The sequence below is a fragment of the Narcine bancroftii genome, chromosome 11, assembly GCF_036971445.1.
Source record: "Narcine bancroftii isolate sNarBan1 chromosome 11, sNarBan1.hap1, whole genome shotgun sequence".
NCBI lineage: Eukaryota > Metazoa > Chordata > Chondrichthyes > Torpediniformes > Narcinidae > Narcine > Narcine bancroftii.
Genome location: NC_091479.1, coordinates 105,840,883 through 105,859,639, shown reverse-complemented (window position 1 = coordinate 105,859,639; position 18,757 = coordinate 105,840,883). Strand labels below are relative to the sequence as shown.

The 18,757-nt window shown below is 46.0% G+C and overlaps 1 protein-coding gene across 3 annotated transcripts in view; it reads right to left on the bottom strand.

Annotated features, from left to right (window-relative positions):
* Window positions 1-4,751: 4,751 nt before the first annotated feature.
* The window catches only part of rfx4 (regulatory factor X, 4), a 63,984-nt gene continuing 49,978 nt past the window's right edge, over window positions 4,752-18,757 (bottom strand). For all 3 annotated transcript variants that reach the window (XM_069904492.1, XM_069904494.1, XM_069904493.1), the window contains one exon: window positions 4,752-6,658. In XM_069904492.1, the coding sequence (XP_069760593.1) occupies window positions 6,395-6,658 (264 nt within the window). In that variant the 3' untranslated portion in view covers window positions 4,752-6,394. The remainder of the gene's footprint in view (window positions 6,659-18,757) is intronic.

Below are 18,757 nucleotides of genomic sequence, written 5' to 3'. Positions count from 1 at the left end.
AAAAAAATTACAGTTGTGGGTGCCTGGAATTCCTTGCTAGGGGTGGTGGTCGAGGCTGAAACATTAGGGGCATTTAAGAGACTCTTAGACAAGCGCATGAATGGAAGAAAAATAAAGGGTTATGAAGTAGGGAGGGTTTAGTACTTTTTTTAAAAAAAGGAAAGTATGGATTGGCACAACATAGACGGGCGAAGGACCTGTACTGTGCTGTTGTATTCCAATTTCTGTGTTCTAAAATGTCTGGTAGTATTACTGAAGAGGGTTGAGATATCTAACCTCGGAACAAACACACTTCATGACAACTAAGTTCCAATTAGCTAGCTTTGTGAACACAGTGACTGGTAAAAGGAACACTTTCTTACTCAAGATTGAAGTGAAGTCAGTCAATGTTGGTGCTACACCAATGACCATATCAGCACCTGCAGCGTAAAGAAAAGGTTATTGTTTTTAAGTGCAGCACAGTCCTGAGTGAACAAGTCCTTCTCTAAAATGTTTAATGCTGTCTCCGAGGACAATGATGCAGTTTCACCATTTTCAGTTTAAGGTTCACGTCGCCGATATTTCATATCTCTCATTAGTTAAAGGTGTGAAACGCTCAGCTGGTGTGCATTCTAATGCTCTGGCACAAATTAAAAGCCCCAGTGTAAATTCAGCAATTGAACTTATCTGCTTTATGCTGGTAATTATTTGATGAACAGTAGAATGAATTGATTCCAAAGGTTTCAGCATGGAAACTCCTACAAACTGCCCATCAGATACAACCTTAAAAGACTGGCATAACTAGAAGACTGAATGGACATTTTGCAATCCTACATTTGTGATTAATTAGAATTAAAGAAGGTGGTTTGTGAATGAACTGATGAACATCCATTTGCCTTGCCTTGGAGCCAGAGATGAATTGTGGAACTTTGATCCGAGTAATATAAAGATTCACAGATCCGTTAGTGAGGATATTTTACCCTTTGCTCACTTATTCTCGTTTCCTCAGACATATTGTACAATGTCAGACAATTTGAATAGCTCATTCTGAGGTCAATCCTCTCTGGTCACTCACTGGAAGCTGAAGCCTGCTTCTTTAAAGCTGCTGTGAAATCTAGTGAAGAGAAATAAATTCATCTCACCTGAACATTCCCCAAACAAACCATTTGATGATTCTTGAGTTAATGTGCTTTTTTTTAAATTGATGCAATAATTAAAGGCAGATGATTTTTTACTTGCTAATGGTTTCAAAAAGCAAAGATTAAACTAAGTAATTATTGACTCACCAGGGGCAGCAGATGCTGGTGTCTGGAGCAGCACGCACTCTCTACTGGAGGAACTCTGGGATGGTTGATGGTTTGGGTCACAAACTTTCATCGAGACTTGATAACAAATGTTTCAGGGTTTTTTTAAAAATAAATGTTTACATAGAGAACTTAAAATTTAAATTAGACATACAGCATGGTAACAGGCTCTTCTGGCCCACAAGCCCGTTCCACCCAAATTCACCAATCAACCTTAAACTCCTCAGTACATTTTGAAGAGTGGGGAAAACCCATGCAAACTCCTTAGAGATAGTGCAGGATTAGAACCCAGATCCTGATTGCTGGCACTGTAACAGCGTTGTGGTAACTGCTATACTTACCATACCATCCTGGTTGTGAAGAGAAAGTTTTGGAGATGGTACAGAAGCAATTTACCAGAATGATTCCAGGGATAATAGAGCGACTGGAAAAGTTGAGGTTGTTCTCCTTGGAACAGAGGAGATTGTGAGAGGATCTAATGGAGGGAGTTAAGATAGGAAGGGTTGGCAGTTGGAGGGACATTTTCCATTGGTGTGGGTTTATGGAGCAGGGGGCTTGCAGCATCCTCCACCCTGAGCATCCACCACTGGCACTCCATTGTGTGGCACCTTCAGGAACTTCTCAGCAAGAACCTCCCCAGCCTGAGACGTCTTGCTTAGCACAGGCAGGGCTAGGACGAACATCCACCCCCCGCCTTCGGCGGGACGCCAGCGGCCAGGCCCCCCCCGCCTTCGGCGGGACGCCAGCGGCCAGGCCCCCCCCGCCTTCGGCGGGACGCCAGCGGCCAGGCCCCCCCCGCCTTCGGCGGGACGCCAGCGGCCAGGCCCCCCCCCGCCTTCGGCGGGACGCCAGCGGCCAGGCCCCCCCCCGCCTTCGGCGGGACGCCAGCGGCCAGGCCCCCCCCCGCCTTCGGCGGGACGCCAGCGGCCAGGCCCCCCCCCGCCTTCGGCGGGACGCCAGCGGCCAGGCCCCCCCCCGCCTTCGGCGGGACGCCAGCGGCCAGGCCCCCCCCCCGCCTTCGGCGGGACGCCAGCGGCCAGGCCCCCCCCGCCTTCGGCGGGACGCCAGCGGCCAGGCCCCCCCCGCCTTCGGCGGGACGCCAGCGGCCAGGCCCCCCCCCCGCCTTCGGCGGGACGCCAGCGGCCAGGCCCCCCCCCCGCCTTCGGCGGGACGCCAGCGGCCAGGCCCCCCCCCGCCTTCGGCGGGACGCCAGCGGCCAGGCCCCCCCCCGCCTTCGGCGGGACGCCAGCGGCCAGGCCCCCCCCCGCCTTCGGCGGGACGCCCGCGGCCAGGCCCCCCCCCCGCCTTCGGCGGGACGCCAGCGGCCAGGCCCCCCCCCGCCTTCGGCGGGACGCCAGCGGCCAGGCCCCCCCCCGCCTTCGGCGGGACGCCAGCGGCCAGGCCCCCCCCCCGCCTTCGGCGGGACGCCAGTGGGGCAGCAGGGTGATATGGGATGGGCAATAATTGCTGACCTTGGCAGGTGGGTTGAGATCTTTCAGCCAGACAACTGTACAGCAGGTCTTTGGAGAGGAGACAATCCACCATATGGTGTTCATGGCCAAGTCACCAAAGTAGCCTATACGAAATAAGAACATGAAGCCATTCAGCCTCTCAAGACTGCTCCATCATCTAGTAGCACATGGAAAATCAACATTTCTTCTACACTTTCCTGTCCTTTCCCATAGCCCGTAACTTGTTAACTGAATAGAAATCAGTCTCAGACTCGACAATGCTCAAGGACTCTGTCCTCAAGTTCTCTTAGAGAAGGGAGATCCAAAGACCCATAAATCTCCCAGAGGAGGACAAATGTGAGAAACACCTAGCATTTACCCTGTTTAGCACCCCAAGGGGCTCAAAGGTTTCTTCCAGTGAGGGGAGACTAATCCAGTTCAAACTAGTCCCTCTGGACCTAGAACCATCCAGGTCAACCTTCTCTGAAAAGTCTCTCATGACATATCTTTGCAGAATTAGCAGGACATTGTATCTGGTATGTGGTCTCACCAGTTTAGCTGCTGTAAGGCTTGTGATATTTAGCCAGAGACGAGGGCCACAAAACCCATCAGGTTGGCAATTTGAAATCTGTGGACAAAACATCCTGGAAGGAAAAACAAGGTTGTAAAATGCACTGTTGTACTCCCAGGGAAGGAGAGATGACAGACTCACCTGCAGAAAATTCCATGCTCCACCTCAACACAATCAATCCTCTGAGATCATTCTGACCCACTTCAATTCAGAATTTGTCATGAACAAGTCATGAAATCTGTTTTGTGGCAGCGTCACAGTGCAAACATTTACATAAATCACCTTACAAAAATAAATAAAAATAGTGCATGAGAAGTCAAAGTGAGGCAGTGTCTTTGGTTCATTGATCATTCAGGAATCTGATGGCAGCAGGGAAGAAGCCGTCCTTGTGCTGCTGAATCCTTGATTTCAAGTTTCTGTACCTTTTTCCCGATGGTAGAAAAGTGAAGAGGGCCTGGCCTGGGTGCTGTGGTCTTTGAGGATAGAGGCATCTTTTTTAAGACACCGCCTCATGGATTGAAGTCTGGTGCCCATGATGTCGCAGGCCAAGTTAACAACCCTTTGGAGTTTTTTTTTTTTTTTTTAAATCTTGTCCTGAGCGTTGGCACCTCTGTACTAGACAGTGATACAATCAGCCAGAATGCTCTCCATTGTACAGGTGTAAAAGTTTTCAAGAGTATTCAGTGACATATCAAATCTCCTCAAACACTTCACAAAGTGTAGCCAGTGGCAAGCCTTCGTGATTACATCAACATGGAGGCTCCAGGACAGATCCTCTGAGATGTTGACACCCTGGAATTTGAAGTTCTTGACCCTCTCCACTACTGAGCCTTCGATGAGGACTGGTTTATGTTCTTCTGACTTCCTCATGAAGTTTACAATAATCTCCTAGTTTTGCATCACTTCCATGGAATGGTCCCAGAAGTGGTGCAGTTGTCCAACCTACTGTAGGTAGGCCATAAGTAATGGTCCCATGCTGACACCCACAGCTTGTTAAATTTCTGTGCCTCTATCTGTGAGTAGGCTCATCATTCCATGCTTTGGTGATGGACAATAAAGGTGGCAAAAATCCCAAAACTATTCCTAGGAAATTGCTTCCCAATTCAAGGAAAGTCTGAGGAGAAAATGACTCTACAAGATCTTATAATATGGAGGGCTGAGGCAACAGATACATCTGGGACCAGCAAAAGGCATTAGAGCAATGCTATGGAGGCATTGAAACCAAAATGGTCCTTTCAGTGCTCAGTCCTCTCTGGTTAATCTTTTTCAAGTAAAAAACATCATCTGGCTGTTAAATGTTCAGAAGCTTGCTTTTTACATGTGTGATTGATGGAGTGAGATCTCCCACCACTCCGTAGTGGACAAAAAGAAAGTTTGGAAAATTCAAAATATTAAGAGAAAACACGTTTTTATAAAAATGTATTTGTATTTTGAGAATGTTTTGCCTTCATATATCTTGCGCATCTGTACAAATAATACTATGTACTTCAGATTTATACACAATCATAATTACCACACGGAGCTATCAGTGCTTTTATTTACAAAAAATAATCTAGGGTTTCTGGTGTTATTCTTCAGTTATCCTCCTTACCCATAGGGTAATATGTCCACGTCATCTGCTGAGTGCACTTTGTAATTGCAATACAAGGAAATAACTATGTTAATGAGCCAGAGTACACAAACACAATAGTGACAGGCCAGAGACAAGTGATTTCACCAAATGGTCTGTCAAAAATACAAGAGAAAATTGAATAGGCATTTTCACACAAACAGTTATTTCTAAGGCACAGCTTTGAGTCTCCAAAGGGTTCCTGTGGCCATGTAAGGAAGTCAGATAGAACTCTCTACCTGTCCACAGTACTGCACCTCTCACAGCTGCTGTGCAGCACACTGGGTTCAGGTCCAGGAGCAAAATCTCACAGCAGTCTCTGGCCTTCTCTTGACCAATGTGCAATGGTCCTCATTCAAAGGACAGACTGAGGCCACCCTGTGGTCACACTGGACAAGAAAGATTTTCAAAAGGTTTGCTTCCTGAAAAAAAAGTGGGGGATTATTATAGACAACTTTAAGCGGAAAAATATCATTTCAAATTTGCTGCATCACATAGGAAGTTGGAGAAACATTAAATTATTTTTTTTATTGAATTTAGTGAGTTTAATCACATAATGATGCTGACATTGCATTAGTTCAACTGACCTAAAAATGTTTTGCTGCAGATTTTCATTTGTACTCAGCATCTGATGCCTCCCAAGTCAGTGTCCAACATTGTTGGATTCCAGTTGCCGATACCACTTTTTCATGGTCACAATGTCCTGATGAAACCTTTCACCATGTTCGTCACTGACGGCACCAAGATCAGCTGGGAAGGAGTCCAAGTGCGAATACAAAAAATGAATTTTCAATGACATGTTGCATTTCATGATTTTGTCTTGAAGGAGCCTTAAAATATGACAGGAAATCACAAAAATAGGTGGTTTCTAAAAAAAAAAAAGCATTACACGATAGAAATTTGATTTTTGTGATCAGCAGCCCAAAATCCATAAAACACACCCAAAAAATGTTCAGGAAGCAAATTTTTCATTGTCCAGTGTATGTCAGCAGCAGGCCAGCAATGATAAGGACAGCCCTGGGTGGCTGGCTTCAGTCAGAGCAAGCCACAGAATTTACAGTTGATCCTGTCACCCCCCCACCCCCCCGGATGCTGCCCAAGCGACTGTTGACTTCCTACAGCAGTTTGCTTCTATTGCTCCAGTTCCCAGCAGTTTCTGGTGGCCCCTTGTCTGTCCATGAGCATGGCTCCAAGACTGGGAACCTGCTGTGGTCTGGAGAGTGACCTGCCCAATGGTTGGTTACTGATGGAGCAAACACTGCTCACTATCACACAGTAGGGAGTGGAGAAGGCTGTCTCTACACTCACATGTCTGTGAGAATTCAAGAGATCGAGAGAAGTTCACATCTGGGACCAATAGGAGGTTCCTGTTGAGAGCGCTGGTGTTTCGGAGTTCTCCAGTCCCTCAGGGCCAGGGTTCTTGCTTTCACTCAACAGTTCCCTGGTAGAGGTGTCAGCCCTAGATCACCCTGCCTGAAGACTATTTGGCCCATCCTGTGGAGGCTTCCCCATTGATGTATGCAAAGCCAGGGAAGTGCTCATACTCAGTGGTCCTACGGGGAACCAGAGGGGTGTACATCTCACCCACATTCCCATATCGTGCAGAGTGCATGGAGGCGTTGGTGTAGCAGCTGTTGGTGGAGGGCACATCAGCCCAGCGAGGAGTGACAGGTGTAGAGTGAAGTCTCGGGCTGCCAGCCATCACACAGGGCTCCATCCGCGAGTTCTGCCCATTGAAGGGATACTGTGGAAGGCAAGCAGACCATTAACCCTTTCAGCTTTGCCTGGACCAATGACCAGCGAAGATTGGAGTCCTTCCCTGTTCTCAGGAACCTCTATTTCCTGACTGCAAGAGGAATAGATGGGGATGAATTTGTTAGGTGTGTCCAGGAAGAATTCCTAACACAGTATGTGGACCAGCGAGAGGAGAGGCCATTCTGGATCTAATTCTGGGTAATGAACCTGCTCAGGTGGCAGACCTCTCAGTGGGGGAACCCTTTGGCAAGAGTGACCAGAACTCTGAGCTTTAACATGTCAAGGACAAAGATAAAAGCAGAGAAAATGGGAAGGTGTTTAATTGGGAAAGATCATGATGAGAGAGGCAGGAACTAGCAAGAGTAAATTGGAAAGAGATGTTTAAGGGTGAAAGCACAGAACTGATGTGGAGGAAGTTTAGGGGCCACTTGTGCTGGGTTCAGGATATGTTTGTCCCATTGGGACAGACAAAAGACGGTAGGAAAAGGGAACCATGGCTAATGAACTAGGTGAGGCAGAAAGTCAAGAGGAAGAAAGAAGCATACATATAGGAAGCAGAAAAAGGAGCCCATCTACAGAAAAGAGCAGCTATGGCAGGGGTGGCCAAACTTTTACATTGCATACGACAAAATAAATAGTGACGAGGAGGTCTTGCCGAAGTGGGCCTTACCATGTTGTATTTGACTTCAGCCCTTTAATAAGTTGAGAACGAATTGGAGGATGAAGCAGAGGAGAAAGAGGTATCTGTTCTTTGTATATTTGGGGGGGGGGGTGGCACTGGTGGGGGGAGGAAGAAAAACAGATTCCGTCTAGGTGAATCATGCCTCTGTCAATGCGTCACTTCTAGTCATCGGGGGAGGTGCAGGGATCACTGGGGGCCTAGGGGGCCAGTAACTGCTCAGTGGCACCCAGAGCATGTGCTATACCCTAGATACGCCTCTGATCAGGAAACAAAGGCTCATGAGAAGTGTATGGAAGCCAAGAAGGAGTTTAAGAAAGGACTTGGAGCTCAAAGGGGGCATGAGAAGGCCTTGGCATGTTGAATTAAGGTGAACCCCAGGGCATTCTATGCGTACGTGAAGAACAGAAGTTTGACATGAATGAAGGTGGGGTTGCCAAAGGATAAAGGAGGCAACATGTGCCTGGAGGTGGAGGAGGTTGGGGAGGTCCTAAATGAATACTTTGGTTCAGTATTCACAAGAGAAAAATACCATGATCAGGGTGAGGTCAGACGAGAACAGGCTTGTTTTCTGGATACGTTGAGATTAAGAAAGAGGACATGTTGGATCTTCCTAAAAACCTGGGGCTGTTTGGGATATACCCCATACTGCTGTGGGAACTAAGGGAAGAGATAGCTGGGGAAATAGCTATGATCTTTGAATCTTCTTTGGCTGCAGGAGAGGTGCCATAGGATTGGAGAATGACAAATGTAGTCACCTTGTTTATAAAAGGTAATAGGGAGATCCTGGAAATTATAGATCAGTGAGCCTTATGTCAGTGGTGTGTAAACTATTGGAGGAGATTCTTAAGGATAGGATCTATGAGCATTTGGAGAAATACAATCTACTCAAAGATAGTCACTATGGCTTTGTGAAGGGAGTTTGTGCCTCATGAGCCTAATTGAGTTTTTTGAGGAGGTTACAAAATAAATTGATGAGGTCGGGTAGTAGATGTGGTCGACATGGCATTTCACACACTTTCAGAAAGTCATGAGGCATGGAATCCATAGAACCTTGGGTGTGTGAATAAATAATTGGCTTGTAGGAAGGAAGCAATGAGTAGTAGTGGAAGGAGAGTATTCTGACTGGAGATCAGAGACTAGTGGAGTTCTCCAGGGATCTGTTCTGGGACCCCTGCTATTGGTGATTTTTTTTATAAATGACCTGATGAAGAGGCAGAAGGATGGGTCAGTAATTTTGCGGATGATACGAAGGTTGGAGGAGTTGTGGATGAAGCTGAAGGTTGTCGAAGGTTACAAGAGGATATAGACAGGGTGCAGAGTTGAGCAGAAAAGTAACAGATGGAGTTCAATCTGGATAAGTGCAAGGTGATTTTAGAAGGGCAAACCAGAAGGCTGAGTACAGGGTTAATGTTTGGTTACTTAGGAGTGTGGATGAACAAAGGGACCTTGGGATCCAAATCGATACATCCCTCAAGGTTACTGTCCAGGTTGTAGGATAGTTAAGGTGGCCTATGGAACGCTGGTCTTTATTAATACAGATCAAGAGCAGAGAGATCATTTTGCAACTCTCTGGTGAGAGCACACTTGGAGTATTGTGTTCATTTCTGGTCACCTCATTATAGGAAGGATATGGAAGCTATGGAGAAGGTGCATAGGTGATTTACCAGGATGTTGCCTGGATTGGAAAATAAGTCTTATGAGGCAAGGTTAGTAGAGCTGGAACTTTTCTCTTTAGAGTGTAGAATGATGGGAGGAGACTTAATACACATCTACAAAATTAAGGATGCATAGACAGGGTGGTCAGCCAGTGCCTGTTTCCAAGGGTAGGAATAGCAAATACCAGAGAACATCAGTTGGTAGTGGAGGCTGAAATATTGGGGGCATTTAAGAGAGTCTTAGACACATATATGGGTAGAAGGAAAATAGAGGGTTATAGGGAGAGTTTAGTACTTTTTTTTTTAAGAAAAGGAATATATGGGTCAGTACAACATCAAGAGCTGAAGGGTCTGTTACTGTGCTGTAGTGTTCTATGTTCATAATTCAGTGCAGCGACAAACAGGGTAGGCTTACACTCTGCACCTGGGGAAAGAACCCAGCATTGGGTGAGAGGAGCAGTTGGCAGGGGGGGGGGGGGGAAAGGCAGCACTGAGAGAGCAGTGGTATTGAGGGAGGGAGTGTAACTGTGGGAGGGGGCGGTACTGAGGGAGGTTCTGGTACGGGAAGGGGGGGGGAGAAATCTGAAGAAGAGGCACCTCGGAGGGGGTGTATGATTGCACTGTTCAATATCTCCTGTAGAAACAGGAATAAAGTCAAAATCAAGTTTCTTTTGATATATCATTTTTCATATCATTTTATCTAAACAGTTCAAAATTCCAACTTTAAACTCCAAAATACAAATGATGCCTCACAATTCCAGCAATATCAAAGTAATATTAATGTTAAAATTTCAATTAACTCAGTCCTGCTAAAATAATAAGGTTGTAGTGATGGGTGATTTCAACTTGCCCTCTCATCCCTGTTCATTGGCCATGCAGTATCCCAGGATAGGAAGCCCTTTGTGCAGTTGCCATTGGGCCACCCTTAACTGTGACACAACTCATCACTAAGGATCAGAGAGTTCAGCCTTCAACTGGAAACTGGTGACTTCCTGCTATCCCTTTTCAATTGGTTTCATCAGCATGCTGACATTAGCAAACACAAGGGATATGAGTAGGGGTAGAGATGGTTAATCCCTGGCATGAAATGACATTATTTGACGCCGCTGTTCGGACAATGTTTCCTTTTCACTGGTCCCTGTCCCTGTAAATTTCCAGTTAATTCCTGGAACAAGGTGCCAGTGAAAAAGGGATAGATTGGCACGGTCTTAGAATGAAGGGTTTGCTGGTGTGTTCTGGAAGGTTTCCAAGCTCAATATGTAGATAGGCCATCTACAGGAGAGGCTATACTTGACCTGGTGTTGGGAAATGAACCAGGTCAGGTGCCTGATCTTGCAATGGACAAAGTGACCACAACTTCCTCTCCTTTACCCTGGCACTGGAGAAGAAACAGGCATGGACTATTTAGGAAAATGATTAATTGGATTAGGGAAAATACGATGCTATTAGGCAGGAGCTTGGAAGATCATAGAACAATACAGCACAGTACAGGCCTTTGACCCTCAATGTGTGCCAGCCCATAAATACCTTCCTAAAAACAAGTACTAAACCCTCCCTACCCCATAAGCCTCTATTTTTCTTTCATCCATGAGTCTGTCTAAGAGTCTCTTAGATGCCCACAATGTTTCAACTTGCACCACCATGCCTGGCAATGCATTCCAGGCACCCACAACTTTGTGTAAAAAAAACTTACCCCTGAAGTCTCCCCTAAACTACCCTCCCTTCATATATCCTCTGGTGTTTTCTGATCCTGCCCTAGGAAAAATGATCATAAATTGGGGAAAAGTTCAGCAGAAATGTGGCAAATGTTCAGAGACCATTTGCACAAGAACATTCCATTGAGGCAGGGAAAAGATGGTAAGGTGAAAGACCCATGGTGTTCAAGGATGTGAAAAATCAAGAGAAGAAAATAAAAGCTTACAAGAGATTCAAGATAGGAACTCAAGTGAATTACAAGATTGCCAGGAAAGCATGTAAGAAAGGACTTAAGGAGAGCTGGAAGGGGCCACGAAAAGGACGGTGAGCTGAATTAAGCAAAACCCCAAGGCATCCTACAGGTTTGTGAAGAATGAGTCATGTGAGGACCAGATTCATAAGGAGTGAGAGTGGAAATGTGTGCATGGAGACAGAGGAGATAGCAAAGGTCCTTAATGATTAGGAGGTGCTTGTACCTTATAACAAATAAAGGTAGATAAATCCCTCGGGCCAGACAGGATATTCCCTCAGACCTGGAGGGAAACTAGTGTAGAAATTGCAAGGGCCCAGGCAGAAATATTTACAATGTCTTTAGCCACAGGTGAGGAGCTGGAGGATTGTTCCATTGTTTATAAAAGGTTCCAAAAATAAACTAGGAAGTTACAGGCCATTGAACCTGATGTCAGTAGTACGTAAATTATTGGATCGTGTTCTGAGAGATCAGATATACAAGTATTTGATCAACCAAGGGCTGATTAAGGATAGTCAACATGGCTTTATGCAAGGTAGGTAGTGTTTAACAAATCTCAGAGATTTTCAACAATGTTACCAAGAAAGTAGATGAAGGGAAGGCTGTAGGAGTCCACATGGACTTTAGTAAGGCCCTTGACAAGGTCCCACATGGGAGATTAGTTAAGAAGGTTCAGACACTAGGTATCCATGGAGAGGTTGTAAATTGAATTTGAAATTGGCTGTATGGTAGAAAACAGTGGTGGATGATTGCTTCTCAGACTGGAGACCTGTGATTAGTGGTGTTGCCTCAGAGATCGGTGCTGGGCCATTGTTGTTTGTCATCTATATTGATGATCTGGATGATAAAATGGTAAATTGGATCAGCAAGTTTGCAGATGACACCAAGATTAGACAGCAAGGAAGATTTTCAAAGCTTGCAAAGGGATCTAGAAAAGAAGCTCAGGGATGTATGTGATGTTTTGTATGTACTCAGACAATAAATCAGAACAAACTTGAGGTGAGAGGGGAAAGATTTAAGAGACCTGAGGGACATTTGCTTCACACTGAAGGTTGTGGCTGAATGGAACAAGCAGCCAGAGGCAGTAGTAGAGATGGGGCACTTAAAGGGCATTTTGAAGGGGACATACATATGAAAGGTATAGAACATTACAGCACAGAAAATAGGCCCTTTGGCTTTTCTAGGCTGTGCCAAACTATCATTCTGCCTAGTTCCACTGACCTGCATCCAGTTTATAGCCTCCCATACCCAACCCAACCCATCCATGTACAAGACCAAATTTTTAAATGTTAAGATTGTGTCCACATTCACCACCTTGGGTGGCAGCTCATTCCACATATCCACCACTCTCTGTATGAGGAGGTTTCCCCCAATGTTTCCCCTTTCACCCTTAACCCCTTCCCATCTGGTTTGTATCTCACCTACCTTCAGTGGGAAAAGTCTATCCTATATTTACTCTTGTCTATCCCCCTCATAATTTTAAATACATCTATCAAATCTCCCCTTATTATTCTAGGCTCCAGGGAATAAATCCTAACCTCTTTAACCTTTCCCTGTAACTCCATAGAATTCTATAGCACAGAAAACAGGACATTTCGCTTTTCCAATCTGTGCTGACCATTGTTCAGCTCATCCCAATAACCTGCTCCCATTCCATAACTCTCCAGACCTCTCCCATCCATGTATCTATATAATTTATTCTTAAAACTCCAGAGTGAGCCCACATTAACCATGTTAGATGGCAGATCTCTTCTTAAGATCATCAATATCCCTTGAAAACCAAGGTTCCCCATGCCTGTTAATTTTGCCTTAAATCCTGGTAGGAACATGCAAGCTCTTCACCCTCAAAATTTCACCCTTAAATGCCTTACACTTGCTGAACTCATCCCTGCCAGAAAACAGCTTATTCCAATCGACTCTTCTGAGATCCTTTCTCATTTCCACAAAATGGGCCTTTCTCCAATTTAGAACCTCACCTCTAGAACCAGACCTATATTTATTCTTAAGTAACTTGAATCTAATGACATTATGGTCACCTACACAGACTTCTGCCTCCTGACCTCCCTGGCTCCATGATCAAGTATTGCATCTTCTCTCATTGGTACCTCCACATATTGATTTAGAATGTTAATATCTCCTAATATCACAAAGGTCTGCTATCTCCCAATAGATTTGCACCTCCAATTCTCTCGGTCTATTAGGCAATCTACAAGCTCATTAGTGTGCTCACACCTTTCCTGTTCCTTAGCTCCACCCATATGGCCTCTGTAGGAGAGTCCACAGTACTGTCCTGTCTAAGCACTGCTGTGATATTTTCCCTGGCTAGCAATGCCACACCTCCCCCTCTATCACGTCTGAACCATCAGAACCCCAGAACATTGTCCTCCAACCAAGTCAGACTTGTACCAATAATGTCATAATCCCACATGCAAATCCACACCCTAAGATCATCTGCTTTACCAACAATACTCCTTGCATTGAAATAGATCCATCTGAGATCATTTCTATCATTTGCAAACCTCTGCTTTCTGTCTTTATATGCAGTTCCCGCATGACCCTTACTGCCTATCACACTGGTTCCACTCCCTCTGCAAATTTAGTTTAAACCCCACAGAGCAGCACTGGCAAACCTATCCGCAAGAATGTTATTTCCCCCTCCAGTTCAGGTGCAAACCGTCCAATTGGAACAGGACTCAACTTCCCTGCAACATCCAGAAACACGAAGCCCTCCCTCCTGCACCATCTCTTTAGCCACATGTTTAGCTGCATTATCTTCCCGTTTCTAACCTCACCAGCACGTGACGCGGGTAGTAATCCTGAGATCACTACCCTGGAGGTCCTGTGCTTCAACTTTGCACCTAACTCCCTAAACTGTCCTAGCAGAACCTCCTCACCCTTCCTACCCCATCATTGGTCTCTACATGGACCACGACATCTGGCTGCTCACCCACCCTCCTTAGAATCAGGAGAACTCAATTCGAGATATCTCAGACCCTGGCACCCTGGCAACAGACCATCTGAGATACACAATCTCCCCCATAGAGCCTCCGATTTGTCCCCCTAACTATCAAATCCCCTATCACTACTGCTGAGGGCCCAGTCTCAGTGGCAGAGACATGACCACTACAGTTTCTCCCTGTTAGGTCATTCCCATCAACAGTATCCAAAATTATACATTTATTATTGACGGGAATAGCCACAGGGGTATTCTGCTCCTTCTACCTCTCGCCTCCCCTGACACTCACCCAGCTGCCTGCCTCCTGATTCTTTGAGGTGACTGTGCCTTCCTAAAACTCCTCTCTTTCTCTGCCTCCCAACTGATCCAAAGTTCATTCATCTGCAACTCCAGTTCCCTAACTCAGTTTATCAGAGCTGCAACTGGGTGCATGTCTTGCAGGTGTAGTTATTAGCCACAAATAGGTTGCCCCTGACTTCCCACATTCTGCAGTCAGACCACTGGACTGCCCTAACAACTGCCTCCCATTATCCAATCTCTCAGTTAATTAACTATATTAATTAAAGAATCTTACCTTACAGGAAGTGAACTCCTTCAAAGCCACAATGTCCCTCTCTGAGCCACTCTGTCCCTCTTTTTAAATGTCCTTATCTATTATCTCAATTGCTCCCTAGCCCTAATCAATTAACTCAACTGCAGACTCCTGGCTCCAACTCAAAAAGAAACAAGGTTAAATTTCCTTGTCTTTTCAAACCTCCCTCTCAGCTGTGCTGATATCACACACCTGGACAGTCTGCCCTCTCCTTTCCTGACTTTTAAAAATAATTAAATAAATAGAAATGGCTACTCACACCACTCACACATGGACCCTCCTTGCAGCCTCCTGACTCCAACTCAGTTTCTGAAATTCTGGCAGCATCCTAGTAAATCTTCTCTACACTCTTTCTATCTTACTGATATCTTTCATGTAGTTAGGTGACCAAAACTGCACACAATACTCCAAATTTGGCCTCACCAATGTCCTGTACATTACCATAACATCCCAACTTCTGTACTCAAGATTTTGATTTATGAAGGCTAATATGCCAAAAGCTTTATTTACACCCCTATCTACATGTGATGCCACTTTCCAGATCCCTCTGTTCTACCGCATTCCTCAGTGCCCCTCCAATTTATCGTTTGTGTCCTTTCTTGGTTTGTCCATCCAAAATGCAACACTTCACACTTGTCTGCATTAAACTCCATCTGCAATTTTTCAGCACATTTTTCCAGCTGGGCCAGATCCCTCTGCAAATTTTGAAAGCCTTCCCCGCTGTGCACAACGCTGCCAATGGAGGAATATGGGGTAAATATAAACAAATGGGCCGGGTTGGGTCGATGGGGATAAGTTGGGTTGTTGGACCTGTTTTCGTACTGTCGAACTCTGTGACTTTATGACAAATGTTTGGTTCTGGTAAGGATATAGCCCTAACTACTCCTTCTTTGCAACATCCTGGAACAAATTGTCTTCATCTGTTTATGTCATCTCCAGATTCAAATCCTTCCATCCAGTCTTCCAGATGACCACAAGTTCAGGACCCTCAATGCAATGAATAGTGGAGCAGAAGGGCTGAAGGGCCACATACAAATATTTTCCTGGGCTCTCTTTATTCCTGCTCCCATCAGTAGCCCCATCTTTAAACTGAGGCTCAACTGAACTGATGAGCCCAAACTCTTCCTCTCGCCTTCCAGCTCAATCGGATGAAGTGGTTCTTGGAGCCTAATTCTCCCAAATTTTCTGTTTTAGTAAAGGCACTTCTCAACACATCTCCGAGCTGGCCTCAGATTCACATCTCCAGTATTTGGCTCAAGCCCAAATCTGCCCTTAAATCCAAACATTAATGGGTGATATTTTTAATTTTGTTGATTTCTCAACCTCACATTTGCTTTCAGTTCTTTTCAGATTGTAGCTCTTTGTGTGTGAGCGGAATGTTCCTCTGCACCTGGATATAATGTCTGCCCTCCATCCTTCAGCTCCTACTCCACCCAGCTCCTCTGCAAACCTTTCCCCTCATTATTACAGTGCCAGTGGCCCTTGTTCAAATCTGGCACTGTCTGTAAAGAAATTAAAACATGATGCTGGAGAAATTCAGCAGGTAAAACAGTGTCCTTTATATAGCAAAGATAAAGATACATCACCAACGTTTCAGGCTTGAGCCCTTCATTAAGGTGTGAGCAAAATGTAAACAGGTGCTTGAATAACCACCTCCCACCCCCCCCTTTCCTGTTTTCTGGTGTGCCCTCCCTCCCTCATCCCGCCTCCTGCCTGTGAGCCTGTGTCCCTTCCCCACCCCCAACCATTTTATTCAGGCATTGCTTACATTTTGTTCAAACCTTGATGAAGGGCTTAGGCCTGAAACGTTGATTCTGTATCTTTATCTTTGCTATATAAAGTACAATGTTTGATCTGCTGAGTTTCTCCAGCATCATGTTTTTACTTCAATCATGGCATCTGCAGACTTTTGTGCTTTACTGTCGTCTGTAAAGGGTTTGTTCGTTTCCTCCCACCCTTCAAAAATGTATGGGATTGTACTTGGGTGGCAAGGGTTGGTGGGCCAGAAGAACCTGTTACCATGCTGTACGTGAATATTCTCTTGGCACCTCTGCCTTTGACTTTGTTTCAGATCTGTCCCCCATGTCCCCACTTTGGTTTTATGGGTCAGGGACCTTGGGTCTAGGCAGGAAGGGGAGGGAGTGCATGGGGTTGGAAAGCAATCCACCTCCAGTTGCACGTGAATTTGAGATTTAGAATCATAGAACATTACAGTACAGAAACGGGCTCCTTCGGCCCTTCTAGTCTGTGGTGAATCATTTGTCTGCCTAGTCCCACTGACCTGCATCCAGTCCATATCCCTCCATACCCCTCCCAGCCATGTACTTGTCCAAATTCTTCTTAAATATTAAAATTGTGCCCACATTCACCACCTCAGCTGGAAGCTCGTTCCACACTCCCACGACTCTCTGTGTGAAGAAGTTCCCCCTCATGTTCCCCTTAAACCTTTCCCCTTTCACCTGTGCCCTCTGGTTTGTATTTCACCTACCCTCAGTGGAAAAAACCTATCTACATTTTCTCTGTCTCTCTCCCATATAATTTTAAATACCTCGATCAAATCTCCTCTCATTCTTCTATGGTCCAGGGAATAAAGTCCTAACCGCTTAACCTTTTCCTGTAACTCAGTTCCTGAAGTCCGAGCAGCATCCTAGTAAATATTCTTTGCCCTCTTTCTATCTTATTGATATTTTTCCTGTAATTAGGTGTCCAAAACTAAATTTGTGGAGGAATCTGCTTGGTCTGCTGGGAATTGCGGGGAAGAAACAGATGAGAGAGATTCAGCCATCCCAGTGGTCAGAGGCACGGTGATGCCAGTGGAGTCGGAGAGGAGATGCAGCCAAGAGTTGAGTGTGCACACACAGTGCTGCAACAACCACACAGGATGGTGTTTTAGTGCGAGCCCATGTGAAGGAAGAAGGCGTCGTCAGTCTGAATCAGGGAACGCCTCTTGCTCTGTGAGTGCCCCACATTGAGAGGGAGTGGAGTTGGCCGTCTTTAATTTGCTCATGAATGGAGCATTTCAATGCAGCCAGAGAAAGCTGACGCAAACTAAAATATCCAGAACTCAGCCCAGCACAGGCTATGGTATTAGAATACAGCACTGCTGCTAGACTTCCATGGTTCCTCCGATCACCCAGAACATTTCCCAAACACAGCCTACCCCAACCCTATCCCATCTAGCCCTTCCCAGCCCCCTTCAGCTGGCCAAGCAGTGACTGAACCCCAGTGGTGTCCGGAGCATGGCCATCTGTGCGGATGTCTGTCTGGCACCACAATCACCCTTCACACTCCACATCCGCTTTCACGGACACTTCTTGAACACATTGGGTCTGAAACACTGTCCCAGTTCTATGCAGCAACACAAAGGCAATACTTGTTGGAGAGCCCTTCACAGGAAGTTGCTACTAGACAGGTCAACTCATGATACGCAGGCTGCGATCACATCCAACATCAGGGAGGAACGGGAATGATCACTTGATGTACACCGAGAAAGACAGGTCGGACATTCAGAGAGATGGTTGAAGTAAGAGTAAATCCCTCATTCTTTCCACTCTCCCTCTCTCCACTCTCTTCTCTACTCCCCCTCTCTTCCCCTCCATCCCACTCCTCCACACTCTTCCCCCTCTCCGCACTTCCCCTCACTCCACATCCTCCCCACTCCCCTCATAACTCTCTCTTCCCCAGTCCCTTTCTTTTCCTCCTCCCTTTCCTCTCTCCACACCCTTTTCCCCACTCTCTCTTCCCTGCTCCACTCTCTTTCTCCCCCTCTCTCCTCCACACCCTTTCCCACTTCTCCTCCCTTCACTCTCTTCCCTGTTCCCCTCTCTCCTCCCCTCCCTCTCTCCTTCACACCCTTCTCTCCCTTCCACTCCCCTCTCTCCTTCTCTCCACTCTCTACTCCCTGTCCCCTTCTCTCCACCCCCTCTCTCCTTCAGATTCTTCCTCACCCTTCTCTCCCTCTCTTACTTTCCCCTCTCCCTATCTCAAAATCCTTTCCCCTCTCTCCTCCCCTTCCTCCCACATTTACTCCTTCTCCTCCTCACACCTCCCTCTCTCTCTCTTCCCCCCCCCCCTCCCCTCCCTCTAGAAGCCTGCTACTCTGCTATTCCCTATTGCTGGAGTTCAAGAGAAAAGAATAAAATCCCTCTCATTCAAATGTGCCCGTCCATTCATTATGTAAAGTGTGAATGAGAGCTCTGTTTCCGCAGCAAAACATTTGCCTTCAGAGTGCGTTGTTGGGTTCACAGACTGAGGCCAT